General features: G+C 47.6%; 1 protein-coding gene across 1 annotated transcript in view; it reads left to right on the top strand.

The window, feature by feature from the left end:
* Positions 1 to 1965: 1965 nt before the first annotated feature.
* The window catches only part of RELN (reelin), a gene marked incomplete at its 5' end in the record, with an annotated part of 284100 nt that continues 262311 nt past the window's right edge, over positions 1966 to 23754 (top strand). The window contains one exon of the mRNA XM_084206102.1: positions 1966 to 2194. Coding sequence (XP_084062228.1) covers positions 1966 to 2194 — 229 coding nt within the window. The remainder of the gene's footprint in view (positions 2195 to 23754) is intronic.

The following is a 23754-nucleotide window of genomic DNA, read 5'->3' as shown; positions in this document are numbered from 1 at the left end:
CTGCCACTTTTACAAGCATTGAAAAATATGGAGGAGGCGCAGATGTTAAAAAATAACTACCAAAGCAAACAAATACCCAAAGTTGAAAAACAAATAAACCACCCAAAAAGGAAGCCTTGGAGCCAAACTGACTCCTCATCAGCTCCTGTCAGGCCCAGTTTCCACAGCAGTGGCCAGGGACACCACAAGCCAGTGGTGGGACGGGTGTTCCATCCCCTACATGGTGCACCACTGGTCCCTTTTGTCCTTCCAGCAAAGGCAGCGCATTTCACCACCCACACTGACGAGGGACATCACCTCACTCCATCCCTGCTGAGGCACAACCCGGTGTGGCAGGAACCACGGCAAAGTTTTGCTGCTGGTGGGGAACTCAGGCTCGGTGCAGAGCCAGCAGAAAAGGCAGGTTGGGCAGATGGCAAGGATGTCCCCTGGGCCACTGTGGACGGGGTCTCTGTCAGCTGGCTGGGAGGTGGGCCAGGGAAGCAGCCTGCATGGTCGTGGGGCAGCTGCGTGGTGCCATCCATGTGGCTTGTGCCTCCGTGGAGGGAGCCTTTCCCTCTGGCACTGAAACCAGTCCAGGAGGGAGCCCCTGCACCGTGCCAGTTTTGCACTTCAGAAATGCTGGCAGGTAGGCTCTCCTTTCCAATTCCATCATGTCACTGCCGCTCGCCCCGGCTGTCTCTGGCCTTTGGGCAGGATCCAGTAGCAGCATGGTGGATGCTTTAAACCCTTGTGGATTTGCTCCCATCCCCTGATGCCCTCTGTCAGTCCTGCTTTGTTAAAAATGTATGGTTTTATGAATTGTTTGACTTGCCAGTGTTTTATGTTCTGTTTCTCATTCCCCTTCTGGTCTCCACCGGGTTTGCCCCTCTTGCTGGGATAAAGGGCACACACTCTCAGGGAGTTAAAGCCTTCTCCCAGGGACCTGCACTCCCCAGGGATTCACACGTTGGCCCCCTCCAGAGCTGCCCGACCCTCCTCTGGGGATGCATGTGCATGTGCATAATTTTGAAATGGCAGCGGAGAAGGTTTAAGTAAAAATCTCACTTTTCCCCAACAGTGGGTGCAGGTACAGCAGAGGCAGGGCTGTGGCTGGGATGTGGACAGGGGCAGCAAGACAGGAATTGGAGCTGAGGCAAAGAGACAGGGACCGGGGCAGAGGAATAAGGGCAAAAAGACAGGGGATGGGGCAGGTGTACAGGCACAGGGACAGAGGGACAGGACATGGACAGGGCGAAAGGACAGGGGGCAGAGCAGAGGGACAAAAGGATGGATAAAGGAATAGGAGCAGAGACATTTGTGTTGAGGTTGAGAGGGACAAGGAAACAAGGAGGGAGCAGGATCAGGGACTCAGGTGTCAGGGTTGGGAGTAAGGGCTGGGATAGGGGCAGGGGCAGGGCCAGGCACAGAGACCGAGGAAAGGGCAGGGGCTGGGACCCGGGAGCAGAGCCAGGGGCAGAAGCTGGGTCGTGGGCGGAAGGGCAGGGACAGGGCAGGGACAGGGACCCGGCGGCAGACAAAGGGCGGGCAGCAGAGCCCGGCTCGCAGCCCCCGTGTCCGCGGCGGCAGCACCGCACACCGGCGCGCAGAGCGAGGAGCAGGAGGAGCGGGCGGCGGCGGAGGAGGAGGAGGAGGAGGAGGGGAGGGACCTTCCCCTCCCTCCCACCCCGGCACCGGGGGAAATAAATTATTCCCAGCCCTCGCGCTCCCAGCTCCGCGCCCCGCACCCCGGCAGCGGCAGGCGGGGACGGCGCAGCCTTGGTCGGGCGCGGAGGGGCCGCCCCTGCCCTCGCCGAGCTCCGCTCCGCGCCCCGCGCCCGCCTCCCCGCCAAGTCCCGCGGGCCGCGGCGGGGGGCAGCGCCCGCCCCGTCCGTCCCGTCCCGCCCCGTCCCGCGCCGCGCGGAGCGGAGCGGAGCGCCGGCCCCGCCGTGCCCTGGATGCCCCAGCGGCGCCGGCGGCAGCAGCATGGAGCGGCGGCGGGGCGTCCCCGGGGGCTGGCCCTGCCTGCTGGCCGCCCTGGGTGCCCTGCTGGCGGCGGGCCGGGCGGCTGCCCCCCGAGCCCGCTTCTCGCCCTTCTTCTTCCTCTGCACCCACCACGGCGAGCTCGAGGGCGACGGCGAGCAGGGCGAGGTGCTGATCGCCCTCCACATCGCGGGCAACCCCGCCGCATACGTGCCCGGCCAGGAGTACCACGGTAGGTGGTGGCGCCCGCCGCGCTCGGCGCTGCTCGTCCCCGGGCGGCTCCGGAGCGTCCCGCGGGGAGGAAGGCGGTGGGGGAGAGCGGGCGCCCTGGACGGGGACCCACGCGGTCGTGCGCCGTGCTCCAGGGCAGCCCCGGTGCGGGGCTCGGCGGAGCGCCCCTTCCTCTGTGCGGGACCGTCCTCACCTGCCCCGGGCGCCGGGACCGCCGCCCGCGCCCCGTCCCAGCAGCTTCGCCTCGGCGCGGCTCCCGCCAGGCGCAGCCTGGAGCGGAGGAAATTCCGATTCCCCGCTCCTCAGCCGGCCCTGGGCCGGATCCAGAGCCTCGCAAGTTGCTGGCAGTCTGTCCCTTTCCCACTTGAGGCTTTCGGAGCACCGAGCGCATCACCCTCTCTCGGGGCGCTGCGCGGAGCCGCAGCTGGCGGCTGCCATCGGGTCTCCGCGATGTGTCACCGCGATGTGCCCGCTGCGGACGCGGCTGTCGGCCAGCCTGTTGCTCCCTTGCAGAGGCCAGAGGCGATAGCCGGGGGTCAGGCACTCACAGGTAGCTTTAGAGATGGAAGTCGTGCCCAGAATTAATAAAAAAACCCCTGCTTTTCGTAAGCGCCCAGGCGGAGGAGAATGGACAAGAAAGAACAGGCAAAGTTGCTCAAGAAGGAGTGTCTCTATTTGGGGGCTGTACTGGGAGAGGGGCACAGCTCCGGGGTGAGTGGGGCCTCGCAGGCAGGTGCACCGCTGTGGGAAGCTGCTTTTGGCTGCAGAGTGCCCCTGGAAACCAGCACTGAGCAGTGAACAGCCACATCTCCACTTCTCTGGGTAGAAAACTTCCATGAGGGAAACATCTTTTAATTCATAACAGTGGGAGACTACTTAAGGCTATATTCGCTAATCCTTCTTCTCTCTTTTGTGTCTGTTTGGAGATTGCAATGCTACAGAATAATAACAACTAATTCTGCAGTAAGCAATTGGAATTCAGAGAAAATGACAATAAAGGCTTATTTCAAACACCTTGCTCAAAAGAAGATGCTGTGTCTGGCTAAAGATGGAATTAAACTTCTGACTTTGATATGTTCCAGCTCAAAATTTAAGTTTCAGGTTAATTATTGAATAGTTGAGTTATGTGAAGATTCTAATTGAAATTGTTACTGTAAAGACATCATCCCCAAACACATCAAATACTCATTTTCAGACAGTATAAGACATCCTGATGTTTGTAAGCTTTAACAGCATAGTTTTACCAGATTGATAGTAACTTTTGATTTTGAAATACTACTGACCTTTCTGAAAACCCACATATGTAAGTTTTATGACTTCACCAGATATTTTTTCTCCTTAAAACCTTAGGTCTTACAGCCTATAATACACACTCAGGTTAGGTAAATTGCATTCAACCTGCTGAACCACAGATGTGCAGAGGGAAAAAAGAAACTGGGATTTCCATTTTGCACTATTTTAAATGCTGGATTTTTGAAACTGTATTTCAACCACATAAATGACAGAATCACCCCTTTTCTCGCTGATGCATTTTTTTTTCCTTCAGCCCGTGTTTAAGCCTCTTTGCTGGTCTAGGGATAAAGGACTGTGGCAGGCAGGGCAGCGGGAGCGCGGCGGGCTGGGCTGTCCGGCTGTCCTGCATGGTGAGGAGCAGGGAGAGAGGCTGTTTCTCCGGGGATGCTCTTCTGCATCTCGCCCTTTGAAAAAGGATTTTGAATTTTGAAGCACCAGCTTGCGGAGCAGCGCCCCTGCTGCGCTCCAGACCTTTCAGGTGGCCTAGGGTGGGTTTTCCGTCCCTGTTTTGCGTCTGACCGAGCAAAATGCGACATCTTTAAACCTCTGCGCCCCGCGGGATTTCTCCCTGTCCGCTCTCAGGTTTTGCGGAGCTGCTGCCGCTGCCCCGCTGCCCCGCCCGGACCGCTCGGGGAGCAGCTCCTGCGGCATCGCCCCGGAGCCCTGCGGGAGCCCCGGAGCCGCTGCTGGAGCCCCGGAGCTCTGCTGGAGCCCCGGAGCCGCTGCTGGAGCCCCGGAGCTCTGCGGGAGCCCCGGAGCCGCTGCTGGAGCCCCGGAGCTCTGCTGGAGCCCCGGAGCTCTGCTGGAGCCCCGGAGCCGCTGCTGGAGCCCCGGAGCCCTGCGGGAGCCCCGGAGCTGCTGCTGGAGCCCCGGAGCCCTGCGGGACCCCGGAGCTCTGCTGGAGCCCCGGAGCTCTGCTGGAGCCCGGAGCTCTGCGGGACCCCGGAGCCGCTACTGGAGCCCCGGAGCTCTGCTGGAGCCCCGGAGCTCTGCTGGAGCCCCGGAGCCGCTGCTGGAGCCCCGGAGCTCTGCGGGACCCCGGAGCCGCTGCTGGAGCCCCGGAGCCCTGCGGGACCCCGGAGCCCTGCGGGACCCCGGAGCTCTGTGGGACCCCGGAGCTCTGCTGGAGCCCCGCGCAGAGCCCGCGCCCCGGGGCGCGCTCCCGTGGCTGCCGCGCTGCCGGCGCTGCCCCGCACCAGCGCTGCCCGGGCCAACCTCTGCGATGTTCGCGGGGGTGCAGCCCAACCATTCCGGGGGCTTTTAAAGCCACCGTGCTCAGCAAGTGTAAAGAAATCGGACGCGTTCAGAGCATGAGCACAGAAGGAAGTCCACAAGCCGAACTTGAAAACTAACTTGTTTACACAGTGCGAGGCGTGAGCCAGACTCCTAATTTATGTCAAACTTGCAACGGTGATTTCTTTTCAAATTCGTGCGTTGATAAAAAACCTGCCCATGCCAAACCATGTCAAGAAGCACTGTCTATTTGCTATGCACAGTGCAGCAGACATATTCTTGAGCTAAGCACACTTAATCGGTTAGATATTTTTAAATATGTGAGTATTTTAAAACATAACAAATATCAGTGTTAAATATAGCACAAGAAAAATCAATCCCAGAGTATACAATCTGGAGAAATAATTTGAAGCAACATGGAATTTTATATAATACGGTTTGATGATGCTGAAAAATGACAATCTGTACTGGGTGAGAATTTATCATTTACAAATAAAACTTTAAAGGTGGTCTTGCAAGGACATGGAGCAAGGTTTTTGATATGCTGCACAGAAGCACGGGACAAAGGGAGATTTACATTTGTACAATGAAAACTCACCTGCTCAGAGAATATATTAAAATGCTCTGAATCTTTGCAAGTTCCAGTGAGGCCCTGTTTCAGTGCCCCTTCATTCTACAGGAACCGGTGCCAGCAGCGTCCAAGAGCATCGAGTTCAAAGAGGAGGGAATTGGATGAAACCATATGTCAAAGGCTGGAGGAGAAAAAATTCTGATTAAAAAAAATCAGCCACTGACTTTCTGCTAATTTGTTTAGACATTTCCTTGGGCTCTCAGAGGGGGAGTCAAACCCCTGTGCAGCCAGTGGAGCTGTGGCAGGGGCTCTCGGCCCTCTGCCCAACTGTCCCTTGTGCTGCCCAGCACCACAGGAGAGGAGCAGCATGTGTTGCAGAAGACACTTGCCTGGGAAGCACAGGAGCTTCTGCAAGTGGCTTCTCTGGCACCCTGAATCTGGCATCTTATTTCCCTGTGCCTCTGAATTTCATAAGTAAAACAAAGGCAATAATATTCCCTACTTTGCATCGTTAAATTAGATACATTTGGATTTAGCACTTCTCTCCAAATACTTAAAATTACTCCAGATTTGGCCCTATTCCTGCAAACAGTAAGTATTTAATCACTGATTGAATAGGACCAGACCCACGCTGCATATAAATACGCTCTTTTATATAAGAGGACTGACTTGATACATCAGCAAACAATTTTATTACCTTTGGCAGGCTTTTATTCCTTGAATTAGCTTTTTTCAAATGTAATTAAGTCCTTGAGCTGGCAAAACACTTATGGGCTTGCTCAAATGCAAACTGACAAAGTGTGCACTGGTTTAATGTAGGCACCTGGTCAGCTTCCTTTCAGCCAAGGGGAGGCTGCATGTTCAGGGAGCTCGCCTGCCTTGCTTGCAGCTTTCCTGGTTGATAGGGATGATCCTCTTTTGGCTCTCTCCTGGGTTTTCCTCTGTAATATGCAGAGTAGAATATAATTTCTCTAAAAAAAAAAAATCAAGCCAAAACCAGTGCAAATTGAAAATTTTTATACAACTCTATTTGGGTTTATTTGCAATCTGCAGTTGATTTTTTTAATCCATGTCAATGTACCTTCAGTGCTGAGGGCATGTACCATGATTTACAGGCAGATAAGTACATTGGAACTGCATAAAGAACTAAGGATAAACTTGACTGAACATTGAGTCTTTGCTGACCTTAATCACAGAAAGCTCAAAATGAACAGTCAGATTTGTAGTGTTTAAAAAATACAAATGGATTATCTTTACACTGTATTTGTTCTTATCCCTTACAATTTTTTATGCTGTCACTGCAAACAGTTCCTTTTTCCCAAGGTTTCAAATTTAGATCTTTTAAGAAAAAACTTTGAACTGTTTTCCCATGATTGATGCTAAAACTCATCATTCTGCCCTTAAAATAGTTTTCTTTAATGGGACTTGAGTTTCTATTTCACTCTCCATTGTTCCTTTTTTTTCAAGAACGGATTAACCTTCAGTCCCCAAATGTTATCAGTTTCCATCTATGACTGCTACTATTCTTAGATATACTGTATATTGTCTAGAATGGTTGCTGTGATAGCTTGTAAAAAATTAGTTTTCAACTATTTTAAGTGGTATTTGTACGCTCTTTCAGCAATGATAAAAAGTTGTTAAAATCCGTCCAATTTCACCTCTGTTACTAACCACTGCATTTTAGAAATACAGATTGTGACTTAGTACCTATTTTCATTAGGACTACTTGCATTTCTGATGGGCATTTTTGTTGTAAATTCTTGTTGTTCAGATCATTATTGAATAAAAACAGATTTGGGTTCGATGCAAAGGAAGGGAAGGGAAAAAACCCTGGAATTTATGTAGTGATGCTGCTTGAGGTACAATCAGGGTTGTAACCGAGTGGCAGAAACCCAGGCACAGATACTTTCTGTACCAGTTATGTTGAATGTAGGAAGTTTTGGTGAGTCAGTAGAAGCGAATAAAGCACAGGAAGTGATGTTAGTGCCGCACTATCAGAAAAGCAAATTTGCGTCTCTGTTTTCCAGCATCAGCCCAAGAACCAGGTCAGCTTCTTGAGTCTTTTGCAGGCTATTCCCTCAAAACCTTTCATCTCACCCACTTACACCCCCCTCTGATCTCTGGAAGAATGGAGACTTCTATCAGTTTCTGTTTAAAATTAAAGCGTGGAAAAACTTTTGCTCATGGGAGTCCAGTTAGCGCCAGGGATTATTTTAGAACTCTTCTCTTAAGGGACCCTTACATTAAAAACCTGAGTCTGGCAATAGGCAGCAATGGAGAGGCAGTTATTAGGAATGGGGAAGAGCCTTGATCTTCAAGTCTCTCCTTTCCTCTGAGGTCCCCAGCAATATCTTGCAGCTTCATAAGGGTTTCATAGCACATAAAATTTTCACCTTGGGTCGGCATTTACTAAAGATGCCTTCATTCAGCAGAGCCTCCAGAGCACACCCTGACTCTGCTCTGCTGTATTTAGGGTTTTCTTGCATATAGTGAGCTTTGCAAAATGAAGGCTGATTTATGAGAACTGTGGCCTGTTTGAATTTCTCAGATCTGAGCCTTACTTAGGCAATGTGTGTTATTGAGGCAATGTGAGTTTCTAGGTCTTGATGCTGACCAGTGCATTGTCTGTATTTGTGAAGCTCTTGTCTGGCACCAAAGTTCACGTGGTGTGTACTTCCAAATTTTAAAGAGTTGTGCTTTTAGGATCTGGTGACCAGAAACTGATGAAGGGTGCCAAAGGAGGTTGCTCTTTTCTTAAAAGAGAAAGGTAGGCAAGTTTGCAACTGACAGCCTCTTACAGACTGTGTTTCACCAGGGAAGATGTTCGATTTTGACGGTTTTGGCTGTCATCGCTAATTTGTGGGCATCATAAGCACCAGCAGATGGCCCAGCCAAGGATGTAGTCAGGCAGGGATTGATGAAAGGAGGTACAAGGTCCACAAAGGCCTAAATGAGCCTTTCTTGCAAATTTGCAGAAGAGATGTAATCTCCAGTTAAATCCTTTCTCCCCTCACCAGGGAGCTGCTCCCCCCTGCAAAGGAGACTTGATTGCCCCAAATAACAGAAATCAAAGCCAGCATGGCTGGCTGGCCTGACCCACATTTGTGAGGTGACATCTGACTGTGGGACAGACAGGGCATTGTCGGTATTGTGGGTCCATGTAGGGCAGACTGGGCTGAGTTGGGCTGGGCTGGGGACATGAAAAAATGATCTCTGCCTCAGCAAATTCACTGTCCAAGGCCTGGGGCTGCTGGGGGCTGGCTTGTGTGTGTGAACCTTTCTTATGGCATGTCACCCAGCACTGCAGTTAAGGAATAAAAGAAACCTGTAAATGGCTAAAGAGTGCAAAAATACTGTTTCAGTGAGAGTGTTGCACATATTTGCTGATTTCTGTGTCCAGAGATATTTTCTAATATTCATCTGTGGAATCCACTGTCAAAATCTGTCCATGTAAACTGCTTTTAAGCAGAAATTTCTAACATGTATTTTTCTTATAAAGAATTAACATTTGTAATTGTATATTAATAGCTGTATATATGTGTATATATAATAGGTGTGTGCGTATATATATATATATATATATATATATACAGTGTATATATATATTTATAACAAGAGATAAACCTTCAAGACCATAGGTGACCAGTAAATGGTTTATAAGTCGGTTACTTGGGCATGGTGGTGTGGAGGACATTTCTGCATTTCCCACACTGATTATTCCACCAAACATTTGTTAGTTCTTTAGGTAGAACAGGGCGAGACTGTCAGGCTGGCGTCGTGTCTCATTTTCCTTATTATCTCCTAGATCTGGATTTTGGAGACCACTTCTTTTCAAATCCTATAGCTTTTTATGATGGTGCAGTGCTACAGTATTTGCATATTGACTGGTTGAAGTATGGTTTTCAATCTGATAATAGCTGTGGTGATGGATTAGCAGCTGGGATGGATTCAGATGCAACCTTTATTTGCATTGTGTGTCTCCTGCCCTACAGCTGTGGTTTAGATTTGTCATGAGTGTTTGCTGCATGGAGAGGGAAGGAAATGGCACTGTCTTACCTCTGAGAATAAGCAACCTTTCATACCAGCCCTTGTTATGAGAATTTCAATAGTGTCTGACGAAAGGTTCAGTCTTTCTAACATGCTTCCTTTCTTTGTCTTAACATTTCCTGCCTTTTCATTGGGCATGAAAGGTACAGAGTGCAATGTGTGTCTGGAATATTTGTGTAATTCCCACCTTTTTTTCCCCTGCCAGCTGGGACTCACCTCTGGGATAAACACAGGACAAACCCTGTAAGTGCAATCTTTGCCGTCTGTCAAAGCACACTGGTGGATTGCATGGGGAAAGACCTTCCTAGGTTGTCAAGAGGATGCCTTCTTGTTAGGCTGGTAGTCTTCCTCCATTCCTTCTTTCCTTAGGTCAGTCCTGGAAACTGAAAGCTATAGCAGGTGTCACTCAATTCCTGCTGGGCTCTGCCAATGGACAGCGGCATCATGAGACAGATCTGTCAGCTCCATGCCCACGGGACCTTCTCCAGGTCCTTCCAGTGCTCAGATGTGTCCCAGAGCTACATATTTTACTCTTGTCCTAAAAGGAGAAGGGTCAAGGAAGTGGGTTTTTGGGAAGACTTTATTTTGTTTTAATGTATCTCTCACTAAACCTTTGCCTTAAATAAGACCATGCTGGAGGTGTGTATACCTCATGGAGAGGAGTACTGGGGTTTGTGGGGGCATTAGGGTTTGCACCTGTTTATTCCAGTCCAGGATCAGGCATTACTCTGTCCTTCTGCAGCTGGAGAGGTCCTGGCTGGGGCTGGAGATGGCACCCAGTGGCCAGGCACAGAGCCACAGGCTCCTTGCCATTGTGTCCTGCAACCATCTGGAGCGGCTGCTGCCTCCATGGCAGCAGTGTTTCCTGGGCAGCTGGGCTCAGCTTAGCTCCAGGCTGAGGCACCTGTGGGCTTGGTCTTTGTCTCACCCAGCTCAGCATCACCTGCGTCACTCTGGGCTCCCTACACTGCAGTGCTTGGCTCTCCATCCTCACCGTGCTGCTGTCAGCGCGGCTTTCTCTTTGGCCATGCTGTGTGGTGATGGGGCTTTTGCTGGTAGAGATTTCCCTAAGGCTGCTCTGTGTCTACCTGAGGGGGATCCTTGGTCTTCCCAGGGAATCAGGACATCGCTGCCTGCTGCCTTTTAGTGTTTCCTCACGACTTATTGTAAACAATGTCTTTTATGTGAGCATCTCAGTCAAGAAAGCAGGATGTGTCCTGGGGGACTGCACATGAGTGACTTGTGAGAGTTGCTGGGGAGCAGGAAGGGTCTTCAGGCACTTTCCCAAAGGCTTTTATACCAAAGTGAAGATAGCTTGTTACAGTCTTTATAACATCCCTCTTGCCATATTTTTCCATCCTGGGAACTAAACAGAATTGGCTGTTCCCTGCTCCTCTCTAGCACTTTGATATTAATTCTGGTTGTGAGAGTTTCACAAGTCTCTCCTTGGGAAGGGAAATCAATGGCACTTTTCCAGACTGTGTCTATTGAAGTTCAACCTGCAGGAGCCCTGAGTCACAGCAGACAAGGAATCCATCTCCCTTCAGGTGGAAGCTTTACCTTACACTACCCTGTTTTCCATCCCACCCCTCCTCGCTTTCTTTCAAACTTCTACATTGACCTTCCTAAAATTCTGTGTGCTGCAGGTTTCTCTCTGTACTGTGCAAGTGCTTCAGTGCATGCCCAAGTTCTGTCCCAGTCTCCCATGTTCTGGGGTGACAAACACCCCAGTGTGTGTCCAGCCCTGCAGAGGGACCAGCACTCCCCACAGACCCTCTGAGGGATGCCTTGCTCAGGGTGTGCCTGCCTGGGACAGCCTGTGCCCAGCTCCTTGCTCAAGGGCTGCTGCCAGCAGGGGAGCATCAGACCAGTGGCCCTGCATGCCTTCACCCCCATCACCTCCTCCCCTCCTCCTTTCTGCCTGCTCAGAGGGACCAGCTCCAAGGGACAGTGCAGAGTATTTGGCTGAGATGCCCAGAGTAAAATTTGAACTTGTTTTGCTGGATGAGAAGTGTTATTAGTAAGCTCAGCCTTCTTGGTGTTGGGGTTGAATGGGTGTTGGACACATTTGTGGAGCCAGGTGTAAAACTCTTGCTGTGTCTCTCCTGGAGCAGAAGCCTTGGGGCGTGCAGCCATGCAGGGTGGCTGCTGGTTTCTCTTTGCTTTTGCAAGATACAGCAGAAGGGAAACTGGAGTGCCCTCGGTCTTCTGCAGCAGGGTGAGCATTTTAATCATCAGAGATGGGGCTGCAGGTCTCTCTTCTACTCACACATATGGGTTTGTGAGTGCTTGTTTCCCACAGGAGACAGGGCCCTGCTCATTGGCCTGGGGGAGCTGAGCTCTAACCCACACTGAGGTGACATGCTAAGAGCTCTTGCACCACACTTAGCAAAATTTTGATTGCCTCAGATTAGACAGTTATTTATTCCTCCCCATGTCTGCCTTAAGGGTAGATTGTAAATAAACAGGTATGACCCAAGAGAGCTGAGACAAGCAAAGGGTCTGCCTGCCAGCCCTAGCTCCAGCTGTGTCCGTGTCTCCTACTGTCCCCTTCGCCATTCCGTGATGCCGTGCATGGCTGGGTGCTGGCACCTATCCCATGTCCCTTTCCAGAGCCTGGCTGCAGTGTGGAAGTACTCTGAGTGGTCCAGCTGGTGAAAAGCACACAGAATAAGGGACCTCACTGTTTCCCTCTTTCCATCTCTCCAGTGTAATTTTCAAGAGTGCAGTTAGATAATCAAAAGCTGGCAAAGAAAAAAACTCTATACAGGGAAATCCATCAAGCAAGTTCCCTTTCATGCACAGGCATGCATCCAGAAGGAAATGCTGCTTTTCCCTCCTCACCCTGCTGCATCCCATCTGCAGGCATCTCCTGGATTGGAAGGGACTTTCATATTGGTTATCCACAAGTGGCATAAATAAGTTGCTCCTTGGGAATGTATGGGGGAATAGAGAAGTTGACTGTCTGTGTGCACGTGATAGTGAAGAGGAGGGAAGGAAATGGGTAAAGAGAAAGTACACAACACTCTCTGCTCAGAAGACTTGAAATCTGGGAATATGTTTTTCTCTATGTCTGAGAGGTAGTTTGTGGTCATGTAATTCCACAGTTCTGGTAGAAGATTCATAAATGAGATAGTGAGGATGCAGAAAATCAGCTTTCCTGGGCAGGCCTGTGCTCTTGCAGAGAAATGTTTCATGGAAGAGCTGTGTCTTCCCATGTGGATCCTGCATGGGGGAGCTCTTCCTGTGCTAGAAATGTAAGTGATGGGAGGGAGATGAGCCTTTTTAACATCTGAAAACAGGAGTGTGACCCTCTGTGGCCTCTCTTCACGTCAGGCCCTGGGATGTGAGAAGTCATTCATCACACCACGGGTTTGGCAAGGTCTCTGCCTTTGCCTTCCCCTGTTCCCACTGCTCTCCAGGACAATACAATGCATAGGAAAGAACAAGAAATATAGATAATATTTATCTTTCTGGCTAAACAAGCTGTGGTTTCCAGCACACAATAACCTTCCAGTGTTCCTATCTCACAGGGGAAATGCATCGCTAGAAAAAAACAACACTCCTTCCAGAATTAGACACAGTCATCTGGACATTGGATGAAATTATTATCATTACAGCAAGAACTGCAGAGAGAAACAAAACAGCCAAACTGGCAAAGGCAAAGATCCTGGTTTAGCAAACTGTTGTCCAGCCTTGCAGTGCAGCAGTTTGTGGGTATGCCAGGTGTCAAAATCAAAGAATCAGTATTTAAACGTGCTTAGAAAATTAGTTCTTAGATGTTTGGAAAAAAGAATCCCTGGCTGAATTTTAGTGTTAAACAGTTTTGTTTAACAATTACAGCAATTCTTCTGACTCTGGCCCAAAATAAGTGTAGCCTTCAGAACCTCATTCAGATTACTACAAAGATCCAAGACCTCTGGCAAATATTTTTATGCTTTCCAAGTATTAGAGTTCATTTGCTGGTGGCTGATACCCTGTTAGAGAGTTTTTCAAATTGATACTATTTGTGCATGCGGAATTCCAAGCACAAACAGGCTGGCTGGGGAATACATTGGGAGCAGCCCTGAGGAGAGGACTTGAGGGTGCTGGCGGATGAGAAGTTGGATGTGAGCTGGATGTGAGCTGGGTGTGAGCTGGATGTGAGCTGGGTGTGAGCTGGGTGTGAGTTGGATGTGAGCTGGATATGAGCTGGATGTGAGCTGGATGTGAGCTGGGTGTGAGCTGGATGTGAGCTGGGTGTGAGCTGGATGTGAGCTGGATGTGAGCTGGATGTGAGCAGGATGTGAGCTGGGTGTGAGCTGGGTGTGAGCTGGATGTGAGCTGGATGTGAGCTGGGTGTGAGCTGGATGTGAGCTGGATGTGAGCTGGGTGTGAGCTGGGTGTGAGCTGGATGTGAGCTGGCCATGGGTGTTCACAGCCCAGAAAGCAAACATGTCCTGGGCTGCATCCAGAGCAGCGTGGTCAGCAGGGTGAGGAGGGGATTCTGCCCCCTGCTCCACCCTCACAAGATCCCACCTGGAGTTCTGCACCCAGATCTGGGGTTCACAACATAGGGAGGATTGAACCTGTTTCAGAGAGTCCAGAGAAGGTCCATGGAGATGATCAGGGGGTTGGAGCACCTCTCCTGGGAAGACAGGCTGAGAAAAGGGGGCTGTTCAGCCCAGGGAAGATAAGGCTCTGAGGAGACCTTACAGCAGCTTTCTGGTGCCCAAAGGTGGCCAACAAGAGAGCTGGAGAGGGATTTTTACAAGGGCATGTAGGGACAGGAGAAGGTGGAATGACTTCAAACTGAAAGAGGACAGGTTTAGATTAGATATTAAGAAGTAATTCTTCGCTGTGAGGGTGGTGAAACACTGGAACAGGCTGTCCACAGAAGTTGTGGATGTCCCATCCCTAGAAGCATTCAAGGCTGGGTTGGATGGGGCTTTGGGCAGTCTGGTTTCAATCCCCCCCATGGCAGGGACATTGAAACCAGATGATATGTGAGGTCCCTTCCAGGCAAAACTATTCAATGATTCTCTGAATTTATTTAGTTGGAATTTCTGTGTTCATAGTGAATTAATTTGTCATCTGATTTTGTCAAAGACAAAAACTGATAATGTACTTGAATAGGATTTGGTAAAACTTTTAATGGAAATGGTGAGAAGTGAAATATTTTAAATATGGTACTGTTATTTTCAAATCATAGTTCTTATTTTTGTTTTGGAAAAGCATCTTAATTGTGAAACTGAAAAAAACGAGGTTACATGCATAATCAGAAAACGGAATGAGACTTTTCTGCTTGAACAAAAGTCTTTATCTAATATTTTTGGGTTCATTGAAGATTTTCATATTGACCTAACTGATATTTTAATTTTTTTTTTTTTTGTGCCAGATCCCGCAGTACTTCTTTTATCGTGGCCCAAGCTGATCTCTTTTCCTTTCTTTTTCTTTTCATTTTGGTCACTGAACCAAAAATCAAACAGTTCTACTTCTGACAAGTTGACCATTTAATTTCCGGCCACTGCACAGATCTGATTCAGACCACTCTCCTTGTGTTTGTTCCCAAAATAAATTGCACAATCATAATTCACTCTTTAAGGTAGAGAAGGGCAGCTGGTAACAATACTAACATTTCCAAGGTAACAAACTCATGTTTTCTATAATGATGCTTGTGGTGGCTACTAATGTGTAAGTTGACCACATTTTCCTTTACATCTAGTCATTTTTCAGTTTTCTATTTCAGCAGAAATCTTTTCTGTGCTGCAGTGTTTGGTAAAAAAGGCTTAGAGGAGATCTCTCGCTTGCCTTCTCCTGCAGCAATGTGATGTCTTACAGTTAAAGGGTACTTCTGCTTCTGATCTGGAAAACCTGTTGCAGGGCATCTACAGAATTGTGCTTCATTGAACTAGACAAAGAGACCTTCATGTCTTTAAAATTATCTCTTTTCTTCACGGAATAACATTGACAGGTTGTCCACCTCAAACAGAAATAACTGCTGAGAGCAGGTGTAGAAAATGCGTTTGAGAGATGCAGGTTTGTTTCCTTCAGGGAAGTGATCCCTGTGTTCTTTATTGCCCTGCTTTTCCTTCAACACGTAGTTAATGCAGTTGTGAAGTACAAAGGAGTTTCAGCAGAGCTGTGATGTTTGCAGGATTTGCCTCCACCAGCAGAGATGAAAAGGTGTGGGTTTGGCTGGAGCTGGCAGCACTGGTCCCTCCCCAGCCTCAGGCAGCCCGGATTACTCTGTGGACCTTTTCACTCAAAGAGATGTAAGTTTTGTTTCCTCAAGTGGTAGCAGATGTTAGGGAGCCTTTATGCTACTCATCACTGACAGAACACCAGTGCTGTGGCATCTGGCTGTTTTCTTTGTACAAATGGTGTTTTTAGGCTCCAAACTGTCTTTGAGCAGTGGTAGTGATGCATTACATGCTGACTACTCTTCTTCTGGGACCTTGCCCAAAACTCCAATGAACAACTCCCCCCCAAGTGCCTTTTGCCCAATTAGTGAGATTACAGTAGAGAGCAAATCCTCCTCCTAATTGCAATATTTTCCATTTGAGAAAGCACATTGTAAAATTAATAACATTGCAATATTTCTTTCAACTGCATTTCAGTAGCTGCTAAGAAACACCAGTGAGTGACTTGCCCTGTAACTCATGGCCTTTCATTCCAGATTTACGAGGCCTGCACTTTTTGTAGTTACTAAGCATTTTCTTCATACAAACAGTAAGAAGCAGGAAACTTTTTGTTCTAATTAGTGTATTTTATCTAGAGCATGTATATTTTTCATGAGGTGCAGAACTCATACAGATGCTAGTAAGCGTTGTACCTCAAATCTTCAGAATGGTCAAATTGTTGACAAACCAAAATTGCTTGTTCTGCCATGGGGTTTGCAGCTTTTAGCACTTCAGGGAGGTGAGGACTGTCATCACCACGGGAGAGGATCAGTGCCAGCAAAGCCCTCAGCTCCTTGATGCATCGTGCAATATGAGTGATGCATCACAAAATCTTTGGACAGGGAGGCAAGATTTAACCCTGCTCTCTCCTTGAAAATTTTCCTAATTTACTCCTTGTGGAGAGCATCTGGATGGCAGTTTCCATTCCTATTGGGGCAGGACTGCACTGGGGCAAGGCTGACTGCGGCATCCAGGTGCAGGCAGGTGTGGCAGAAGAGATGACTACATGTGAGGGAGCAGTCAGATCTTCAGTTTGCCCAATTTTCCCCCCTCTTCTCTCCTTTTTCACAATGCTGGGGTCATTGCTCAGAGATTTAGCATCCACAGCTTCCATGTAGTGACTTCCCCCACATTGCTGGGCAGATGTGTCAGTGGGAAAAACATTCCCTGGTCAGATGATCTGGAAGAGGTTCCAGCAGCATGGCAGTTCAGTTCTCATCCCTTCTGCTGAATTTAACATGTGTTTGTTATGGTTAGCATGCAGAGTGGCTGTAATTTGTTTGAATTAGAGGGGAGTCATCCTCTTTGTGCTTTTCTTATATCAAGAACACTATGCTCTGGTATAAAGAGGGATTGATGCCTTTGTAATTAGCTAGGCCAGAATTTGATAGACCTTTTAATTTTGGATTTTACCTATGAGTATCTTATACAGGTATTTACCTTTAAGACGAATTGGGAATGAATGATAATGACATGTTGCATTTTCTCCATTATTTTTAATTAATTTGGAAATTTTTAGGTATAATTAAAGGATAATAATACATTTCTTTTAATTATACACATAAGAGAATGTTCCACAATATTCTATGTTAATGCCTGTCTATTTAACTCTTTCTTGAGCTTTTTTGCTGCAGGCAATCAGGTTGCTGCTAGGATGAACAGTTACATCTTGGGTGGCTAAACATTTAATGTGCTCTTCAGAATCAGAGGAGGTGCCACAAGGAAATATATGTGAGAGACCTGAATAAGTGTTTCGGGGAGCTGGGTCTATAGCAGCTATTTATTGTGTTTAATGTATGCATCATGGCAGCCTAATGCAATGCCTGTCATGTGCCAAAAGACAGCTCTGCTCTCTGCTGTTTTATAATCCCCCTGTAATATCTCCCAGAAAGACCATGTTTCAGTGGCTTAGATCTGGCTCAGATTTTGTATTGGTGGGGGCACTTTTTATGTGGCACAAAGCTGGGAGTATATTGGGCAGGAATCAGGAATTACTAGGAAATCTTCCAGTTCTACTTAAAGAACAGGAAAAGAAAAAAAAAAAACAACAAAAAAAAAACAACATCCCCCCACCAAAAAAACCCCACAAAAAAACCAACAAAAAACCCAAACAAAGAAACAAAAAAAAACACCAAACCCCAAAAAACAAACCAAAAACCCCCCAAAAAACCCCAAAGTGTCCTGGGATATGTTTAAATGTGAACTTCCTTAAATTTGTACCTAGGGGCTCAGGCTCATTTTTGCTTTCCAAGAACACAAAACTTTGGAAGGATGCAAAGATAGTTGAAGTTTTTGTGACCTATTCACTGTAGGAATACCTTTTGTTGAATTTGTAGCCTGTGTTACTTAAAAAGCTACAAACTGGAACATTTTCCTATGAGGAAGAGAAGCAGAAAGAAACGTTTCTCAAACTTAAAGCAGGATTTTTACATATTAACTATAAATATATTGCAACTGAATGCTTTTAAATTAAATAAAGCCTCTTGCTGTCTCTGCAGAAATGAATTGGGCAAAGGGATTTATCCAGGGTATTTCAGTCAGATGAATGGAGAGATATGTCCATCACCACTACCGTGATGGTTATTCCTGCTAAATATAAACTGATAATATTATATATTAAAGGCTTGATTATACCGTTAAGAAGATTAGTACATTTAAACAGAAAATAAAGGCTTATGTGCCCTAAATGTGAAACTAGAAGGAGAGGGTTTTATATATGCCACTATCACAACATTCAGTACTTTTGAGCAAGGTGTTTTCCCCTTGGAAATACCTGTAAGGAATAATCACTGCATGCTGCCTCTGGGAATAGGTGGGATGCTTTAAGTCTAATCTCTTTCAAAGTGGTAATTTAAATAGATGCAGGTATTAATCTTGGCCTGTTTGGGGGTATTTATTGGAGTAAGCATAATGATGGCGTGTGATCATGTCCACAAGGTCAGTTTTCTGTCTCATCTCTTTTCTGTAAGTATTTGGGATATCTTTTAGTTGCAGAAACAGTGGCAAAGCTATAAAAAATACGTGTCAGAAGGGAAAAAGGATTAATGATGCCTCTGTGATATTTCTCTGAATCAGATCTATGAATTTAAAATATTTAACACATATTAAAGTTTTCAGCATCTTTTAATACTGTGCTTGACTTACATGGCACTGTCTCTAAGGACATTGTATCTGAATCTTCTGACGGTATTGAATTTATGACATTGAGTTTAAGACTTTTGTGCTCATGTCATGAAGCTTGTTAGGTAGTGTTTAACATGTCTTCTTTTTAATTTTTATTTTTTTTTAATTCTTTTTCTTTATAACGTAGTAGTTCTTCTCAGTGAAAGATTTATAGTGATGAGGGGGGAAGACTTGCAGTTATCTCCTGATAGATAGCACTCCTTGATTTCCTTTTATACTTCTCTCAAATTAGATATTCTGCACCTTAATCACAACATCATTTAGTTACTTTATCTTTTAAGACTAAAAGCACTGCAATTATAAATTAACTTAGAAATATCATCAGATCTTCTGCCTCAGGGCTTGTCTTTGTTTCTGACTCAAGCATTGCTCCATGGTCAAGTCCTGTCCAGAGACAAAAGCTGCTTAATTGAACCCAGTGGGGGCTGCACTTGGAATGGGCTGCTCTGTCTGGAGGCAGAGCTGGAGCTGCTGTTCACCACAGCCCAGTTTCCCTGTTTCCCTGTTTCCCTGTTTCCCTGTTTCCTGGACACAGCCTGTGGCTGCACAGGGCTGCCAGGAAACGTGCAGGCATCCAAGGTGCTGCGTGGGTCAAGGTTAAATGCACTCCAGAGGCCAAATCATGGAGTTATGGACTGCCAGGTGTGTTCACCTCTAGGTCTGTGGCTTTCCCCCCTGTTTGTTGCTCAGGACCCCATGAGGAGCAGTGCCAGCCCCCCTGAGCCCCTCTGGCTGCTGGCAGCGCGTCCCCCTGCCCAGCACTGGCAGTGTTTGCACTGGAAGGGGATGTCAGGCCTGGCCTGGGCTGAGATCCTTGGAATTTTCTGCCCTAATTCCCCATGAGAGGGACAGTGCCAAGGGGAAGGGCTGCCTGGCCCCTCCTGTCCCTCAGGATGAGCAGGGGACACAGCTTTGCCCATCATTTTTGAGGCTGGCAGTGAGCATAGAACCTGGCCTCTCCTGGGGCTGCAAATGCTTTTTGTACTGCCTGTTGGATCTCTTCAAATCCATGTTCTCTGAAATGCTAAAATCCCCTGAACCTCCATAGCATTTACATGCCTGCAAGAGCTGCCATCCTTTAAACACCTAAACTTCCCTTTACTCCCAGTGGTTTACCATTGCACAGTAATGTCCCAAATATCCAAATGTCCCTGTGTGCCTCTGTTTCTTTGGAGCTGTTATCCCTGGCATAACAAGACATTGTAGACCAATATGCTAAATAAATATTCTTTACACTGCTGCGGTGTGGTTGCCTTTTCTGCATGCTTATGCTTGCAAATCAATGTATTTTTCCCTGAAGAAACTTTATGGGCACTGTCAGTACACTGTCTGTCCTCTTCCCTTTGGAATGTGTTGGTTAACATTGGTTAACCAAATGTAACAGGGATACAGGTCTCAAAGATGCAAAAAGATACGAAAGCTTGATGGCAATCGGGAGCCAGCAGAGCAAAAGCACCCAGGGTCATGCCATCACTAAACCTGGAGGCAGTCAGGTCAGCTCAGCTATTTATCAGCCCTAGGAGAACATCTGGGGGGGCTGCAGATGCCCCAAGCACAGAAACTCTTTAGTAAGACTCTGCTGTACCCTACAGACACTGCAGAATGCCACCATGAGGGACTGATCCCCACTGAGAACAGTTTTCATTTTGCTGCTGAAAACAAACCCCACTCTGCAGCCACAGGGTGCTGGGCACCAGGGCATGGCTGTCCTGGGTTTGCTCCATGGCCAGCATGGCCTGGGGACCCTGTGGCCTGTCCTGGGAGAGCACAGGGTGGCACTGATGGGGAGAGAGTGCTGCCCTGGGGTGGGGGTGCCCAGGGTGACAGGGGTGCCCCAGCTCCCACCGTGGCACCAAAGCCTGTAGGAGCAGCAGTGGGCTGTGGGCTTTTGGCCATACACAGAAGATAATTTGTTGTCCTGGATGCATAACCAGCTCTTCTGGTGGCCATCAGAGGTCAGTGGCTTTTAAGCCAAAGGTTGATCTAGTCCCTGAGGTTTTTTTCATCTGCTGAAAAGATGGAGCTTTCTGTAAAGGGAAACTGCAAAGAAAGAGCATAGAGATCCCTGTGGGAATAAATCTGCAGAAGAAGCAGGATGTAGGCGATAATCCAGAGCCTTTGAAGACCTATAGGGCTGAACTGCAGCAGTGAGAGCCGGGTGGAAGGTGGCTGAGGGCACTTGTTTGCCCCCTTGCCTGAAGACAGCCTTGGGGCAAAGCCCTTCTCAGGCACCAGCCCTGGCAGAGACCAGCCCTGGGCCAGGTACAGTGAGACAAGGGAGAACCTCAGCCACAGACAGGCTCCTTTGTTACCTTCAGTGAGATTTTTATTGACATTAGGAAAGCTCTTCCCATGAGATCTTAACTTTTGTGCTGTGCTCTATGCAAGTGTGTTTAAATATTAGATGATTTATTTCTGTATTTTCACTTGTCCTCCATGGGAATGACAAGGATTTTAATGTGGTACAGAAAACCCTCTGAGATCTTCAAATTAGAAGAGCTCTAATGGAACAGAGTACTTTTCTTAAAGCATAAAATGATGTGTTTGTGATTATAATTGATGATATCCTCATGAATCCCACGAGTTAAGTAAAGTGAATCAGGTAAACAAAGTATTTTGTCTTGCTCAAATGCATGGTTGCAAAAACAAGAATAAAAACCATCTGTAACATAATTAATTTGAATTTGTTTAACCAAAAAGAAACATTTTTACGGAAATGGCAATATTTTAATTTTGTGCACCATCATGGGATCACTTTAAATTAAATTGAATTGAATTAAATTTAATTTAAATTCTGTATGATATTTGAATTTGGGTCATGTTTTGTGGAAATGAGATCATTATTCCATTGGGTGAAACGTTACCAAAACGGTCCTGGTGAGTGGAGAATTTGGCCTCGAATTCATTCTAATGCAATCATAACAGAATATTTTTAGATAACAGCAGCGATGCCAGAGAAACATGCCAACTTAGGTAATATTTAATACTTGAAGTCCAATGCTGATCAAGACACCACTTTCCAATTTCCCTTCCTGCAATCTGCCTGCCCTCTGCCAAGCACTGGGGTGTGATTAATTGATTGACACGAAGTCTGTTATTTACATTGCAGATATATTGTAAGTAGACTCCAGGTGAAGCTCACAGCATGCTGCATATTTACTGCCATATGTTCAGGAGGTTGTGAACAGAAAAAAGTAAGTCTAAAGCCAGAGGAGGTATTAGAGGACACAATAGAAAACCTAATTACAAAAACCTTCAAAAGCAGTCCCTGCTTCACCGTTTGATGTCCCAATATGTAATTACAGAGAACTTGGAAATAAGAGAAGATAATAAAAGAGAGATAAAAAAGGGAAGATATAAAAACCAGGGCATGCTAGTTTGTGAGAGAAGAGGAAAACAGAGCTCCCCATGCATTTCTCCTTTAGCTGGGAGAAATGAGGGAGGGCTGTGCAGGGAAGACGGAGGGGGCAGGTGTCCTGGATGGCACGGACAGGGCAGGTGTGAGCTCAGGGGAATGGGCAAACTTTGTTGGCGCTGCTTTTGGGTGTAAACTGGTGTTTCACCCTCCTGAGGGGGCTTTGCACCAGGTGGGATGGCCAGAAAGGGAGTGCTGGGGCTGGCAGCTGTATCATCCCTATTGGCAAGCAGTAATTTGTTCCCTTTAAGCAAGGACAGCATGGGAGGAAATCAGCCCACAGGATGCTGCTCTTGTTTTACAGCCCATTATGGGCTGCCCATGCAAGTAGAAAATCTTGCTCTGCATCTGCTACTGTCCCCCCCACTAATGTATGTATTTTCCTTGCTATTTACATCCCTTCTGAGTTAGGCTTCCACTAGGCTTCCACTATGAGGGTCACAGTGTGTCTCCTATTGTTTCACAGAGTGGCTGCTAAGGGTAATTTAGTGAAGGTAATAAATTTTGATAAAATAGAAGGAAAAGGTGTCTGAATCCTAGCTTTGAATCTCCATGTATATAGTAGTATATGAGTATTCCTTAGGAAAACAGAGGTGCTGCCCTGCATTTCTATGAGCCACACATGTAGTGGGGAGCTGGGGGTCAGGACACTTCTGGGCACATGAAGCAGCTTCAGGCTGGCTGGTGCAGGAAGGTGCAGGCAACGTGGGGGGCTGGAAATGACAGCTCTAATTTTGCTCTGGGCTTGCAGGAGAATGTTTTCCCTCATGCCTCGAAGGGCCTCCCCAACACACAGCTCAATTATTTGGATGGTAAGCTGATTAGAGGATTTGAAACCAATCATCCAAAAATGGTTGATGCCAGCCTCCAACTGACACATCAACTTACTCTCAGTGAGGGCAGAGATGAGACACATTTCAAATTATGATTTTGCAGAAGGGTTTCAAACACCTTCAGAAGGGTGTTGTAGTGAGCAGGGAGAGCAGGCAGCAAGTGGCTTTTTAGCTTTCCTGTGTGTCTGTTCTGGTTGGCACTGGAGGTTTGTGTGATGCCAAGTGGTGCCCGTGTGCTGCACCAGCTCCCCAGGGCTCCATCCTGGCATCCCAGCTGGGCTCCATGGGCACAGGGCTCCATCCTGGCATCCCAGCTGGGCTCCATGGGCACAGGGCTCCCCAGGGCTCCATCCTGCCATCCCAGCTGGGCTCTGGGGGCTCCCCAGGGCTCCATCCTGGCATCCCAGCTGGGCTCCATGGGCACAAGGCTCCATCCTGGCATCCCAGCTGGGCTCCATGGGTGCAGGGCTCCATCCTGGCATCCCAGCTGGGCTCCATGGGCACAGGGCTCCCCAAGGCTCCCTCTTCTTGGAAGGCCGGAAAAGTGTTTGCTCAGGAAGAGAAAACAGGAAAAGGGAACTGTGTTGGTTCAGTGAGAGGACAAGCTGGAAAAGGTGCTGAGAAGGTCAGATGCTTAAAGTATCAACTCCTTGTTCTCCTTTAAAGAACCCCCAAAAATTCCTAAGTAAAAATTTCCAAATTCCCTCTTTGCAAAATTTGAGTTTCTTAGCAGATTTGCAACCTGGCTTGACAACAATGATTTACACAAGCAAGCCTGCAGATTTGATGGGAACAGTAAGGTTTACACGTGAACAGAAATCCAGA

The sequence above is a fragment of the Fringilla coelebs genome, assembly GCF_963513975.1.
Source record: "Fringilla coelebs genome assembly, chromosome: 5".
NCBI classification, from domain to species: Eukaryota; Metazoa; Chordata; class Aves; order Passeriformes; family Fringillidae; genus Fringilla; species Fringilla coelebs.
This window is presented reverse-complemented; position numbering and strand designations above follow the sequence as displayed.